The following is a 15,516-nucleotide window of genomic DNA, read 5'->3' as shown; positions in this document are numbered from 1 at the left end:
AACTATGTCACATAAAAGAATAAAAAAAAGCTTTTAGAGTGGAGGGGGAATGCGTGAACCATACTCTCACCAAAATTGGCTCAAAGAGGGAATAACATATACTATTGGATGTAGAAATCTATCTTACCCTGAAGGAAAGTAGAAGGGGAAGTAGATAAGAGAAGGGGGAGTGATAGAAGGGAAAACAGATTGGGGAAGAAGGTAGTCAGAAGCAAAACACTTCAGGAGGGGCAGGGTGAAAGGAAAGAAAATAAAGGAGAGAAATAGTTATGAATAATAACTGTGAAAAAAATTTGAAGCAAGTTTCTGTGATAAAGAACTCATTTTTCAAACATATAGATAACTGAGTCAACTTTATAAAAGAGTCATTCCCCAACTGATAAATGATTAAAAGTTATAAAGTTTTCAGATGAAGTAATCAAATATATCTGTAGCAACATAAAAATGCTCTAACTTACTATTAATTGGAGAGATGCAAATCAAAACAATTCTTCGGTACTACCTCATGCCTATTGGATTAAATGATAAATACTGGAGGGGATGTGGGAAAAATGAGACATCAATGTACTGTTCTGGAGTTGTAAACTGATTCAACCATTTTGTAGAGCAATTTGGAACTATGCCCAAAGAGCTATAAAAAGCAAGCATACTCTTTGACTTAGCAGTACCACTACTAGGTCTGTATCCAAAAAGAGATTAAAAAAGGAAAAGGACCTATACATACTTAAAAATATTTATAGATCTTTTCTGGTGGCAAAGAATTGGAAATTGAAGGGATGCCCATCAAGTGGGGAATGGCTGAATAAACTGTGGTATGTGATTAATGATGAGCAGATTGCTCTCAGAAAAACCTGGTAAGACTTAGATGAACTGATACAAAATGAAATGTACTTTGTACAAAGTAACAGCAAGATTGTAAGATGATCAGCTGTGAATGACTTAGCTATTCTTAGCAATACAATTATCCAAGACAACTCTGAAGGGCTTATCCAACCCCAGAGAAAGAACTGATGGTGTCTGAATGCAGATTGAAGCATTATTTTTTGCTTTCTTTTTTTCTTGAGATTTTTTGTCTATGCTTTCTTTTTTAATTTAATTTTTTATGATTTCTTTCACAACATTGCTAATGTGAAAATGTTTTGCATGACTGCACATGTATAACCTATATTAAATTGCGTGCCTTCTCATGGTGGGGGGTGGAGAAGGGAGAGCATTTGGAATTCAAAGTTCTAAAAGATGAATGTCAAAATTGTTTTTACATGTAATTTTGGGGAAAATTAAATACTAAATACATTTTAATACATTTTTTAAAATACCAAAAAGTTTTAAAAAATAAATGAAAATGTTTAAGACAAGGTGTCAAAGATGTGGTCATTCTAGGTTTGCTTTTTATTTACACTTTATTTTTACCAAAGGAGAAGTGGATATTTACTTTTCCCTTTACCCACCTGCCCACCTACTCCACCCCCAAAATAGGGCCACTGTTGGAGTAATTCATGAAAGAGAATTTTTGTGGCAATTCTTAATATGCAAATACAACACAATAAATGAACATAATCTGGTGAGTCTCCAGTTCCAGTTTGATATTGTCTCTGGATAGGGTGTATTAATGTACTCTCTAGGGTCCCACCCAGCAGTCCAATAACATTCCAAAGCAAAAGCACTCCCTGGTTGACCATTGGGGTAGGTGTGTGTCTCTTACTACTAGAATCTAAGCTTCTTGAGGGCAGGGATTGTTTTTGCTTTTGTATTTGCTTCCCCAGCTAGGACAGTGCTTGACAAATAGGAAGTGCTTGATAAATGCTTATTGTGTTCATTCACATGAATTAAGAGGAAAAACTGTTCTTTACACAAAAAATCTTTGTGTAGTCATCATGAAAAAATCGTACTCCATGCTATTGCTTTTCTCCTTAGAGCAGAGTAGGAAGCAGAAGATCTTGTGAGTGGCCCACAAGCCAACCTGTCATACCTTGCTCTTTCCTGTTCCTGCATTTCCTACTACAAAGACTGAGTGCCGGACAGCTAACAGCTCTTCCAGTTGAACAACCTGCAAAATCAAAATACCAAGCATTATTTTCATTTAATGAGGTGATGATGACAAGATGAGGGGCAAACCTTTCTAACCACTGCTTACAATGGTGCCTCCCCAATCCTCAAAACCCCCTCACTTGATCATCTATCTATCCCTCCTAGTTTTCATCTCCTTACTTTCCTCCCTTTAGTGGCTTACATCCCCGAGAAGCCTATCTCCAGTAGGTGAATCCACTTCCTCTCCTCTCTACAGTCTGGCTCCCGATCTCCAAACTGCTCTCTCCAAAGTTGCACTGGTAACCCACGCCTCTGAATTGCCAAGTCCAATGGCCTTTTCTCAATCCATATTCTCCTTGACCTCTCTGAAGTCCATGACAGTGCTGGTCTCTCTTCTTTGACACTCTCTTCTCTATGTTTTCTTCCCTCCTGCTTCTCCTCCTGCCTCTCTGACCACTCCTCCTCTGTCTTCTTTGCTGGCTCCTCCTCCAGATCATGGCTCTGTCCTTGGCCCTCTTGCATCTCCAGCTGCCTGTTAGACATCCTGAACTAGATTTCCAAAGACATCTGAAACTCAATATACCCATAGCTGAATTCAATGTCTTTTCCCTCAAATCACAGCACCTGCCAACCTTGTGTTTTCTGTAGAGGACACCACCACAATCCTGATCCCTCGGCCTTCCAACCTCAGAGTCATCCTGTACTCCTCCCTCTCTCCCCCCTCCACCATTCGAGCTATTGCCAAGACCTGTTGATTCCACTTTAGCAGCCTCTTCCTAACAGTTTTCTTTCTCTCTTCTGACATAGTCAGAGGCAGGCCCTCACCCCCTCACACCTGTAACAGTTGCTGGGAGGGGGGCACGTGTCTGCCTGCTGCAAATCTCTCCCCACCCCAGTCCATCCTCCATTCAGACACTAAAGTGATTTTCCTAAAGCACAGGTCTGACCCTGTCGCCTCTCTACTCACATACTCAATCAACTCCAGTGGCTCCCTATTACCTCAAGGATCAAATATAAAATCCTGTTTAGTGTTCCAAAGTCTTTATGACCTGCCACACACACGTGCCCCTATCCAATTGTCTTACACCTTTACTCTCCCCACCCCCCAACACTCTGTAGGACACTGGTCTTGCTATGCCTGACCCCGGCATTTTCACTGGCTGCTCCCTCGTCTGTAACATTCTTCCTTCTCATCCCCATCTCCTGGTTTTCTGGGCTTCCTCCAAGCCCCTGCCCAAATCCCCCCTACAGGAAGCTCTTCCCACCCCCACTCCCTTAATTCTAGTGAGTCCCTTCTGTTCCTTCTGCTCTGCCTCCAATTTATCCTGTCTACATGTGGTCTGCACACAGCCGTCTGCACACAGTCTACCCCATTAGACTGGGAGCTCCTTGAGAAGAGAGGCTGGGTTTTGCCTTTCTTTGTATCTCCAGCTTTAGTGCAGAGCACACAGAAGGCACTTAATTAGTGTTTGCCATCAGCTTCTTTTCTCTCAATCTGAACCAATCACAAACACAGGGAGATCTTACTGTCTCACTTCCTTTTAGTCAGCTGTGCGCCAGTGAAGAATGTATCTGCTGTGGAAAAATCATCTATGAAAGCCTGCCAGGATCTGGGTTCAAATCCTGATACTCACTGGCTACATGACCCCGGACAACTCACCTAAACACTTTCAGCCTCACTTTCCTTAACTACAAAATGGGCGTGATGATAGCGCCTCCCTCAAAAGGTTATGATGAGCATTGTGTAGTCTAGATTCAGAGGTGGGAGGCCCCTGGAGGCCATCAGTCTTCATTTTATAGGGGAAACTGAGGCTCAAAGATATTAAAAGATTTGCTTAAAGTAGGATATGACAGAACTAGGATTCAAACCCAAGTCCTGAGCCTCTAAATGCAACATACTTTCTACTTGCCACCAGCCTTTAAGCTCTCCATGGACCTCAGCCCTTATAATCTTTGGTGATGCAGCTCAGGTCATTTCCACCCAAGTGTTCTTTTAAATCTGGACATTTGTTTCATGTTATATAACCTCTCTCATCTATTTCTAAAAAGAAGGGAGGCAGAACAGAAGGGATGTTTCATGCCAAGAGAACTCTTCTAACCTTACCCACTAAACAAGGTCAGAGGGTGATGAAACATGGAAGGCAGGAGCCTGCCCTTTCCACATCTCCATCTGCAAATATGATCGGGCTTCAGGAAAGAAAATCATCAAGACGCATCCCCTAAGCTCTAGGAGACTGTGGTAATGTGACGCTCCAGATACCCCAGATGCCTCAGGCTCATCAGGATCCCAAGAGCATCAGCCTTTGGACTAAAAATGACAATCAACTCCCATTTCTACAGGTTTGCAAAGCACTTTCCATGTATTCTCTCCACTGAGCCCACAACCACCCTATTGGCAATCTTGTTATCCCCATTTTGCCCAGCATATAGTAACCACTAAATGCCCATTGATAATCTACAGGTAAAGAAACTGAGTTCAAAAGAGGTAAGTGATTTGTTTAGGGTCAAACCCTAAGTACCTGAGATCTAGTGTTCCAACCCGGGTCTTCCTGACCACAAGAAAAGCACTCTGTTCACTCTTCCTGACTGCCTCCAAATTTCTCAAAAGTAGTTGTTATTACAGAACATTGAAAAGGGATAGATTTATTAGGAATCTGCATGTCTGGGTTGTGCTGGAGACATCTCATGAAAGCTGATTGTTAAATTTTCCGTTGGAGCATTCAAGCTTTGGAATACAGACTAGGGCTTGATTTACTGTCTTGTTGATTGTCTAGACTTCAGAAAGTGATGGAAATCTGAGGGATGCAGACTAAAATTCAAAGGGTGTTGTGTATATATTTTCAGAGAGCTGATTGTTAAATATTAACACACCACTATAGTATATGCATTTATATTCTATATAGATACCTGTATAAATGTTTATATAACACGTATGCACAGAATATTTATACATGATACATGTTAATATATGAATGCTTGTCTTTTAAAACACATACATGAATATCTGTGACTGTTTGTATATGGACATGCACACATGTGTATGTGCATGCATGTGTTTTTACTTTGAGGATAAAGCTCTCTTCAGGCTGCAGGCAGAGCTCCAGGGTCGAGTGGCGCACCATCTGCTCAAACTGTATTTCCCTCTTCCTGGGAACATCGAGGGCTGGGAACAGGTCACTGATCAGCCCCAGGAACACGGGAACGTCGTCTGTCACGATTTTGGGCAGGTTGAAGTCCCTAAGTGCCCTCATCAGTACCTGGGAGAGGAGTCAAAGGCCCACATGTCAAGAACAGGCAACAGCCCCACCCGCCCAGGCTAGGACATTCACGGTTCTGGGCTCGGCTGGGCTGCTCTTTGTTTGGGGAGTTACTGCTCAGCCTATCTGGAGAATTGCAGTGATGTGAGAGGATGTACAGATGGCCCCAAACCCCTCCTTCCTCGGCTGTGCTCAACAGCAGGCCTCTGTGGGCCCCAGGGCTCCATGGGCCCCAGGCCTCCAGTTCTCAGCTTATAAAGCAGGAGTGGAGGTCGATGCTGGCAGGTCATTTCAGGAAATGGCTTCGAGCTCCCTGGACACGGATACCCCAGAGGAATCTCCACAGGGCTCCTGGTCAGGACATGTGGGGACAACAAAGTCCTTGGATTCTGAAAGAAGAGCCTTAAAAATGGGCATGGACTATAGCAAAAGAAACACTGGCTTTGGCGCCAGAGGACCTGGGTTCAAATCCTAGGTGTTCCTGTGGCACACTTGCCCTCCCTTACCTCAGCTTTATCATCTATCCAATGAGGTTGCACTAGGTGACCTTTGGGGACCCTTCAAGCTCTAGCTCTGTGATCCAAGGGGTTCATACACACTCAGATGGAAAAGAAGCTCAAAGGAGAAAAGTTACATATATCGGAGCATCGTCAGGAAATGCCCACTGTGCCAGGATGGTTTGGCGAGCCACGTCAGGGCCACCTCATAGAAATAAAGAGCAACAATTGCTTTTCTTGCTGTTCATCCTAGAACACAGAAAGCCCACAGTGGGTATAGGCATTACTCTGGTAGAGAGAGGAAGAGATGGCTTGTTCTCTAGTTGTTCTTTGTCATTGGGGGAGGGGGGCTGGAACACTTCATTTGTATCATCATTCAAGGCCACCTGTTCTACCTTTGAGAGTCATGCAACATGAAAGAGATGAGAAGAATAAGAAGCAGGATCCCAAAGCCTCAGAGCTGGAAGCAACTTCAGAAATCACCAGACCAAAGGATGATTGGAAACAAAGACCACTCAGTCCACCCTTCTCATTTTATAGCTGAGAAAATGGAGTTGAAGGGATAGATTGCTCATGTAAGGTCCCAGAGACAGTGAATGCTAGCCCTGTGATTTGAACTGTAGTCCTTGACTCCACAGTTCTCTTTCCACCTCGCTGGGTCGTCTCCTCCATCTAGCCTTTCTAGGTCTGTTTCCTTATCTGTAAAATCAGGGGATTGGACCAGCTGATAATAACAGCACCTACCTCCCAGGGTTATGGTGAAGAACATATGAGATAATATTTGTAAAGCACTTAGCACTGTGCCTGGTATGCACTAGGTGCTTAATAAATGCTTGTTCCCTTTCCTCCCCATAAGAGGCTTTCAAGTTCCAAATCTATGATTCCATGAACCCAAATTGGAACACCCCCTGCCTCCATGACAACTGCTTTAAGAAGTTTTCATCCATCCTTGGCTTGAGCACTGATTTTTGGAAAATATAACAAAAGCATTCATATGAGCACTTTACAGCTTACAAAGTGATGTATGTATGTGTATGAATAATCTCATTGGATCCCCAAAATAATCCTGTGGAGGCAGGTGCTTCATTAACCCCATTTACAGAGGAGGAAGTTGAGACTGAGAGGTCTAAGGCAGAATTTGAACTCAAATCATCTAGATCACAAGTCCAGCTTCCTGTGCAACCTAGGCCTGATGGTCAGTTTTCTTTATTAAGCCTTCCAAAATATTTTTCCATTATAAAGCAATGCTGGATTTCAATTTCCTTTTCTCAAACTATAACCTTCATCTGAGAAGCCTTGGGACCTGTTTACCAAATAAAAGCCTTACCAGTCTTCCAAATACCCAGATCGATACATTAAAAATAGATATATGTAGATATATGTATACATGCATATACACATGCACACACATACATGTGCAATATATACACATGAATTTTAAAAACCAAGTAAACTGTACCCACTCAGGACCAAATGTGCATCTGCATAAAGTGGTTTGTGACACTCAGTCTTCAAATCCCCATCTTTGACAATGGCAGTACCTGGTCCTCAGGTCGATTTTTATCTCCTCGTTTCAGGGAACCAGCTACAACCAAGACTGATTTCACTGCTCGGAGTCCCCAGTCATAATGATCCTAAAACCAAACACAGAAAAGCTTCTTGAAAAATCTCACAAAATAAAAACAACAGCAAATAGGACGGCTAAAAACCAATTGGCTTCACAAGAGAAATGACTGGTTCCTTCTTTCAGCGACAAGTTACCAATTATAATAAACACAAATTTCAGTTGGATGTGAAAGAGAACTTCCTAACACTGAGAACAATTCAACAGTAGAATGCTCTGCCTCAGGAGAGACTGTACTATCCCCTCAGTGCAAGTGGAGGCTCAGGACCACTTGTCACTTGTCAGGCAAATGGCAGGGATTCTTTCTTTGTACAAGGTGGGTTGGGTCCAATGGCCACTAATGGTCATAGAATCAGAGATTCATAGTTGGAAAAGATCTCAGAATCCTCTAATTCAATCCCTTGATTTTGTAGATGAGAAAACAGGTGCAGGAAAGTTAAATAATTTGATGACAGGTAGGTAGTAAGTGTTAAAGGCAGGACTGGAATTCGGGTTTTCTATTCTATCCTATCCTACCCTAACCTTGAGAGGTTTGCACTCTACTGTTTCTCCAACCTTTTTGCTTTTCTTTGTAGCCCTAACACTTAGCTCAGTGCCTGACACATAATAAGTGCTTAATGAATGTCAATTGACTCACTAACTAGGGATTCTTGAGGGTTCTAGACTTGTCCAACTATTAGCCTAGCATTCTATTTCCTGTATCATCTCACCTCTTTGAAGGTTCGTATGCTCCTTCAGTTTGGATTGTATGTGAAGGAATGGAGAGAACTGGGGAATCTATTATCATCATTTAGATCCTAGTGATATGACTGGAGTGTCCCTCTCTGAATGCTATACTAGCTTTGTCCCTTTTCTGCTGAAGCCAAAACCAGAGGGGTCACCATCAATTACAGAGTTGTCAATCCCTTACCTAGTCCTGGTCTCTGTTTCTTCCCATAAATCCCATCTTAGCATAGCCTCTTAAACTTTTTCCATCCATGACCTCTGTTTGCCCAACAAATTTTTAAGTGACCCAAGATATACAGGTATATAAAATAGGCATACATAACCATTTACTGTTGCCAAATTTTTGCAACCCACACATTCAGTTACACGACCCATATAGGGTTGTAAGCCACAGTTTAAGAAGCTTTGGCACAGAGAAACAAATACTTAATGAACAATATTCAGAGCATTTATAAAAATCAATACTATTCCAATACATAAGGGATCTATAAGAACTCCAGCACAGAAAACCTTCAGTGTGGAAAATCCTTCCAATAAGACAATTTGTACCCCATGAATGACTTAGCAGATGAGTCTCCTTCCTAGGAAGTTAGGGTCACACAGGTAGTATAAGAGGAAGGATTTGAACCCAATTCTTCCTGACTGCAAATCCATCGCTTTATTTTTTTGTGCCAATGTGACTTCCACAAATCAGTATCGAGGTTGCTTATTCATTTTCAGTTGTGTCTGACTCTGTGACCCCTTTTTGGGATTTTCTTGGCAAAGTTACAAGGAGTGGCTTGCCATTTCCTTCTCCAGCTCATTTTAGATGAAGAAACTAGGGCAAACAGGGTAAAGTGACTTGTTCAGGGTCACACAGCCACTAAGCATCTGAGGCTGCATTTGAACTTAGATTGCAGGCCTGCAACTCTATCCACTGTGCCACCTAGCTGTCTGTCAGCATTGAAAACATATAAAGAAATGTACAGAAAAAAAGGTCTGCCAAGCATTTAGTGGAAAGCAATCAACAATCCACGTGCCTCCCAAGAGAAAACAAGAAGGGTCCCCAGTATAGAGGGTACTTCTCTCCATCACAGAAATAGAAAAGATCCTAGACAAGATGGGCAGACATGGATCAAGTTGTGGTCACTATTGTTGAAGGACTCTCCATCCTGATGACAGATCAGTTTGAACAATGATTAATATCAGAAATTTCAAAATCCCAAACATGACAGGGAGAGTAATAAACCATATAATAAAACACATTGTTGTTTCATGGAAACCAAGAATTTGGAACTATAGCTGAAGTATTGCTTACCTGCAAAGGGAATTTGTCACCGAGCCTTGGAATTTCAGAATGGATTTTGTTTATGGAATCAAACAAAGTCTCCCTCAATGCCCCCTCCTGCCCCTCACCTGCTTGGAAAGCAGCTCCCGGCACAGAGTGTACAAGGTAATGAACTTTCGGGCTAAGAGGCGGGCATCCACAAAGCCCTCTCCCACCAGCATGATTTCGCAGATCAGTTCAATGTCGGGGGCCACCATGGCACAAGGTCTAAGAAAGAAACATACACGGAACTTCTGTTCTTAAATGGGATAGGGTAAGGAGGACAAATTGCTTAAATCCAGTGATTAATTTGTACCACTATTTTAACGAGCCCCAAGAGAGGCACCAACTATATGTGTCAATCAGAACTAATGAGAAAGTCTTCACTTTGAATAAAAAATTCACAATTAGTCAGAGTCTGAAAAGTAGATTCTTTGGAGTTGGGCACCATGGAAAACTCATAGCAATGCTCCTTAAAAAGGTGGGCTACATAGAAATGCTGTCAGAGGACTACAGCTTTAGAAATGGAATCATCCTTCAGAGGTGTCTAGTCTAACCCCCCCCCCCACGCCCCATTTTACAGATTATGTAACCAGGCCCACAGAGGTTATTGACTTACCCAGGGTCACACAGATAGTGAGTGGCAGAACCAATATTTGGACTCAGATCTAATGAGATGCTATCACCCTTTTATAAGTAACCTCTGTTTAAGGTTTTGTTTTGTTTCATATGAAAATCTTCATGTAAAAGTTGATGATTAAAGAATATTAATTTTCTTCTTCTTTTGCCCTCCCTTTGTTGTTGTTTTTCCCCCAAGTCATTTATGGAGCCTTTGGGAAATGTTTAATTTTTCAGAGCTGGGAAAGGAAAGCAGAGAACAACCTCTTTATGAGAAAAGTGTGGTATGATGGAAAGGATGCTGACTGACTTGGAATGAAGAGATGGGAAAGGTTACCTGTGATTGTCCTGATATACAGACAAGGAAGCTCCCTTCACCAATGCAGGTCAGCATTTGCTCTAGAATTTATTATCATGTACATTTGGCTGGGACACTGATTTGCCCACAGTCACATGGTCAGTATTTGTCCCTGGCTCCGGACTCTTTCTGGTTTTGAGGTCACAACATGAGGTTGACCCTTGGTATGGGAAGAACTCTATTTCGTTCGCAGCTCTGTGTGACCTTAGGCAAACTGCTTTTCCTTTCTGATTCTGCTCCCGACTTTCCCCACTTCTTTTTCACTATCTCCCACAAACTCCCTTTTCCACTGATGGTGGCAAGGGAGCACCAAGTGAAGAACCCAGGGGAGTTCTGAGGAGTTGGGTCTGGAAGCCACCCATTGGTGCCAACCAGCCTGGGAATGTTGGGGGCACAGGGTTTGGGAAGTGAAGGAGGAAAGCCCACGAGCCACACAGGAGGTCTTGCCTGAAAAGGGCTTTGAGATTCTCGGGCAGTTCTGTCCGACCAGCATAGCCTGGGTTCATGGTGATGAAAATGCCAACTGAGGGCTTCAGCCGGATGTCTTCACCCAGGAACATGAATCTACCAGGATAAAAGCATAACACAGGATGAACAATGTGTGGCTAGTGTTTGGGCAGTGTTTGGAGGGCTGAGCCATACAATGTGCACCCTTCCTAAGAAGGTAAAGTGGGCGAGTCCTTGGGGAGGGAGAGGCAGAGAGCCCAGAGATCCAAGTGAGGCAAAAATGTCACTCAAGACTATTAGGAATCTGGAAGGGTTTGAGGGGAAATGGAAGGTCATTTTACCTTTGAAAGTATATTGTCACAACCAGAAGAAGGATATTGGAAAGGGAAGTCACTTGGACCTAGAGGAGGAAGAAGGAAGGAAGAGAAAGAAGGAAGGAAGGAAGAGGAATAAGGAAAGGGGAAAGGAAGGAAGAGGTAGAGGAGGAAACAAAAAAGACATTGATCTGAACCTTGTCTTTATCTTAGCTGGAGAAAGCTGCCTGAAGGAACTCTTCCAGTGGTTCTCACACATTTGTTTTAATCCCAAGACTTCTTGATACTCTTAAAAATAATTGAGGAACTCCACCCCCACCCCCACCCCCACATTCATTCTCTCTCTCTCTCTCTCTCTCTCTCTCTCTCTCTCTCTCTCTCTCTCTCTCTCACACACACACACACACACACACACACACACCTTACTACCACCACCCCCCATTTTTGTTGGGTGTTGGGAAAGATTGAAGGCAAAAGGAAAAGGGGAAAGCAAAAGGAGGGGAACAGCCTTAGTCTTCTACATGACTGTATTATTTTTGCATTTGGGATATACTAGGTGGGGGAGGGGAGGGGAGCACAATGCCAGCAGGATGCACACACCTCTTTCTCTTGTTCCTGATGGCATCATGTATCATCTTTACTTGGACAGCCACCACTGACAGAACCTCAACTGCGATCCGATTGAATTCATCAAAACATCCCCAGGCTCCCGTCTGGACCAAGCCTTTGTAAATATTGCCTATGGACTGAACCACAAAGTCAGATCCTAGATGGGACATCTCATTCTTCTTTTATACCCATCCACTCTCAGGAGACCCTTCCCACTTTACCTTATAGTCCATCTGCTCTGAACAGTTGAACACATAAACCATCATGCCAAGAGCGTGTCCCAGGTCCTTGGTGGTCTCAGTCTTGCCTGTCCCAGCTGGACCAGCAGGAGCCCCACTCATAGTGAGATGCAGTGACTGGGTTAAGGTGATGTAACACCTTTAAACAATAAAATACAGCACTGTTAATGGATAACCAAATGCATCCACTACTGAGACCTGACCAAGCTGTGAACTCAAGCCAGAGGCATCTATCTAGTTCTCTAGTTCCCTTTGTATACATTTGTTTGCTTGTGGTCCACCCCCCCCCCACTGGATTGTAAAATCCATGAGGACAGGAACTATCTTTTGCCTCTTTCTGTATCCCCAGTGCTTAGCACATTGTCTGGCACAGAGTGGACACAATAAATATTTATTGATTGATTTTACTCAGGCAAATAACACAAAACCAGGGAGCTATTCCATTTTTGGATGGTGTGACTACTAATTATGGTGCTCTGAGGCAACTAATTCAAAAGCTCCCTCAAATCAATTTGTGAAAACAAGATAAGAAATAATAAACACAAATTCAGATGAGTGAAAAGGGGAATAAATTTCTGTGGCCACTAGATTTTACATCCTCCAAATTTTTGTTCTTTGGAGGAAAAGCCTTGCTGGCCTCACTCTACTCACCCTTCTGATGTGATACTGAAATGCTGTAGTAATCGACTTTCTAAAAAGACCAGAACTTTAAAAGATGTTTGAGAGGAATGGAATGTTTCATTTATTTCCACTATTTCCTAAGAACTGGGACTTTGGGTACAAATATTTTGTTGCTTTGATGCCTTCAGATGCTAGATCCTCCCTCCCAAAGTTATTATATCATTAAATTGCATATTCATGTTCTGTATATATTTGTATGTCTACATATGATTTTCCCCAATGTAAACTACTCAAGGATGGAGATTCTCATTTTATCTTTGTATTTCCAGTGCCTGACACATAGTAGTCATTTAATAAATGTTTACTCATTCATTGGTTAGTTAACACCACTTGATGTATGTTTAAAATGTTCTCACATCTCCAAGAAAAGACTACTAATTAGTTGGTAATTTAAAAAAAATTGTTTATAAAGAAAACTCAGCCTGACATCTGGGTGATGAAATAGCTAAGAATTTAACTTTGCCAAGTTGCTAATCCATTTAGACATTTAAAAATATATCAAACAAGAGAAAGTTCAATTAAAATGGAATTGAGGACATCACTTTACACATGGTTTTGCATTTAATTGCATTACTATAATGTTATTTTTGCAGGGGATAATAAAAAGGATTTAAGGCATGGGGCACACAGTAAGTAAGGAGAAAGCAGATTCATGGAAGCATCCTGGATCTAGAGTTTAAAGGACCTTAGTTTGAATTCTGCCTGTCCTACTTACTACCTTTTTTGTGGGGGAATGAGGGTTAAGTGACTTGCCCAGGGTCACACAGCGAGTAAGTGTCAAGCATCTGAGGCCGGATTTGAACTCAGGTCCTCCTGACTCCAGGGCCAGTGCTTTATCTACTACACTATCTAGCTGCTGCCCTCCCCGCCACTTACTACCTTGGAAAAAGAATTTTATCCCACCAAGCCTCCGTTTCCTTATCTGTAAACTGAAGAATTTAGGATAGATGTTCTTTCTAAGGTCTCATCCCGCTCTAGTATGCCCTTGGAAGAGCCTTTAACATCTCTCAACTTTGATTTCCTAATTTGTAAAATTTGGGATGTTGGGCAGCTAGGTGGTACAGCAGATAGAGTGCTGGGCCTGGAGTCAGGAAGACTCATCTTCCCAAGTTCAAAGTTGGGCACTGCAGAGCTGATGCTTTTGAACTGTGGTGCTGGAGAATTAATGAGAGTCCTTTGGACAGCCAGGAGATCAAATTAGTCAATACTTAAAAGAAATTAATTAAGACAGTTCATTGGAAGGTCAAATACTTAAGCTGAAGCTTAAATACTTTGGCCACATCATGAGAAGATGGGGCTCCTTGGAAAAGACAGTGATGTTGGGAAATATTGAAGGCCAAGGAAAAGAGGACAGCAGAAGATGAGGTGGAAAGAGTGTTACCTGAGCATGGAGAGATTTGGGGAAAGAGTGGAGTAAAGAAGGGCCTGGCATGTTATGGTCCATGGGGTCATGAAGAGTTAGACACAACTAAGTGACTTAACCCCAACAACAAAGTTAGGGGATCAGAAGATGGGCTGTAAAATCTTGCCACATTCTCAGATTCTGACTCTTTACAGTATGAGTTGATTCATCATTGGCAATTCAGAGTCATGAAGGGGGATGAGGAGGGAGATCATGTGCGACCTGCCTCTGGGAAGGGTCTATAGCCATGGTCTATAAGACAGGGTGGCTCATGGGGAAGACTCGCTGGCCAGAATCAAAGCCATTTGGATGAATTTAGCCCATTCTTTCTGGCTGCATTGCCCAACCTAAACGTTTCCATTTTTAGAGCTTTGACAGGTAATGGGTCTTCCTATATTCTTCTTCATGTTTCTTTTACCCCACAGCCTTGGTAATTTTTTTTTCTAGCATTACTGTTACTGGATTTCTCTTTTTTCCTATTGATTTATTTTCCAGGAGTTTTCTTTTGTCCCAGCTGAAACTGGGCAGGGAAACTGGGTCTTGGCCCCAGGGTAGAAGATTTATAGGTCACAAATGCCCATCTAGCTCTGTTCTCCCACCACTCTGGCCCATCCTGGGGCCTATTGCCTCCTGAGATATCCCACCCTTCCAGGGCAGGCTTCTTCTCCCAGAGGTTACACTCTTAGTTCACACTTTGAGGGAATTGAAGGGATTAAGGTAGCAAGTGGGATTCAATTCTAGAGATAGCTCAGTTCCTTTTCTATTCGATATTATGGGTCTAGTCCAAATTCTGTCATGAAAATATTTAAATTGTGGGAATTGGGAGAAAACCTTATTGCATTGTTTGAGCCTAACTGTGTGTGTTTAGGAAACTGGACCACCCCTACCGGCTGCTTAGAGATGCTTAACTAAGGACTCAGTTTATGCCAATAAGAAGCCCAGTTGGATCAAAAGATTGATGCAAGGAGTTTTCTCACAACTGTACATCTCAAACAATTTGTATGCCACATCTGAAAACTGTCCCCATACTGATCACTTATTGTTTCCATGTTCCTTTGATTGTTCAGACACTTTCGGGGAATTGGATACCTCTTTTTCTGAATTCAGAGAACTGCATCTATTTGCTCTTTCCTTCCCAATTTGTAAAGTCCCTGATATTTCATCTAATTAGAAATCAGAGTACCTAATGTTGTATTGTTTCCTCTTAATTAATTGGCCTTATTGAATTAATTGTTTTTATTGTACAAAATCTCTCTCCCCCATGTTCGGGGTCCAGGACTAAGCCAAGGAAGTCTGGGCCTGCTTTGTTGGAAAATTGGCATGCATTGCTTAATAAATTGACATGCTCAGAAGATTGAACCTTTGTTTCCTCAGGCATTTTACCCACCACAGGTTTTGGCAAACCAGTTA

General features: G+C 42.3%; 1 protein-coding gene across 1 annotated transcript in view; it reads right to left on the bottom strand.

Annotated features, from left to right (window-relative positions):
- DNAH11 (dynein axonemal heavy chain 11) overlaps positions 1 to 15,516 on the bottom strand; it is a 292,856-nt gene that overhangs the window by 157,563 nt on the left and 119,777 nt on the right. The window contains exons 33-39 of the mRNA XM_043967174.1: positions 12,006 to 12,162; positions 11,776 to 11,921; positions 10,862 to 10,978; positions 9,528 to 9,666; positions 7,324 to 7,416; positions 5,091 to 5,285; positions 1,970 to 2,047 (exon numbers count right to left, since the gene is read on the bottom strand). Coding sequence (XP_043823109.1) covers positions 1,970 to 2,047; positions 5,091 to 5,285; positions 7,324 to 7,416; positions 9,528 to 9,666; positions 10,862 to 10,978; positions 11,776 to 11,921; positions 12,006 to 12,162 — 925 coding nt within the window. The remainder of the gene's footprint in view (positions 1 to 1,969; positions 2,048 to 5,090; positions 5,286 to 7,323; positions 7,417 to 9,527; positions 9,667 to 10,861; positions 10,979 to 11,775; positions 11,922 to 12,005; positions 12,163 to 15,516) is intronic.

Source organism: Dromiciops gliroides, chromosome 5 (assembly GCF_019393635.1).
Source record: "Dromiciops gliroides isolate mDroGli1 chromosome 5, mDroGli1.pri, whole genome shotgun sequence".
Lineage (NCBI taxonomy): Eukaryota > Metazoa > Chordata > Mammalia > Microbiotheria > Microbiotheriidae > Dromiciops > Dromiciops gliroides.
The sequence above is the reverse complement of the archived record's forward strand: the minus strand, read 5'-3'. Positions and strand labels throughout refer to the sequence as shown.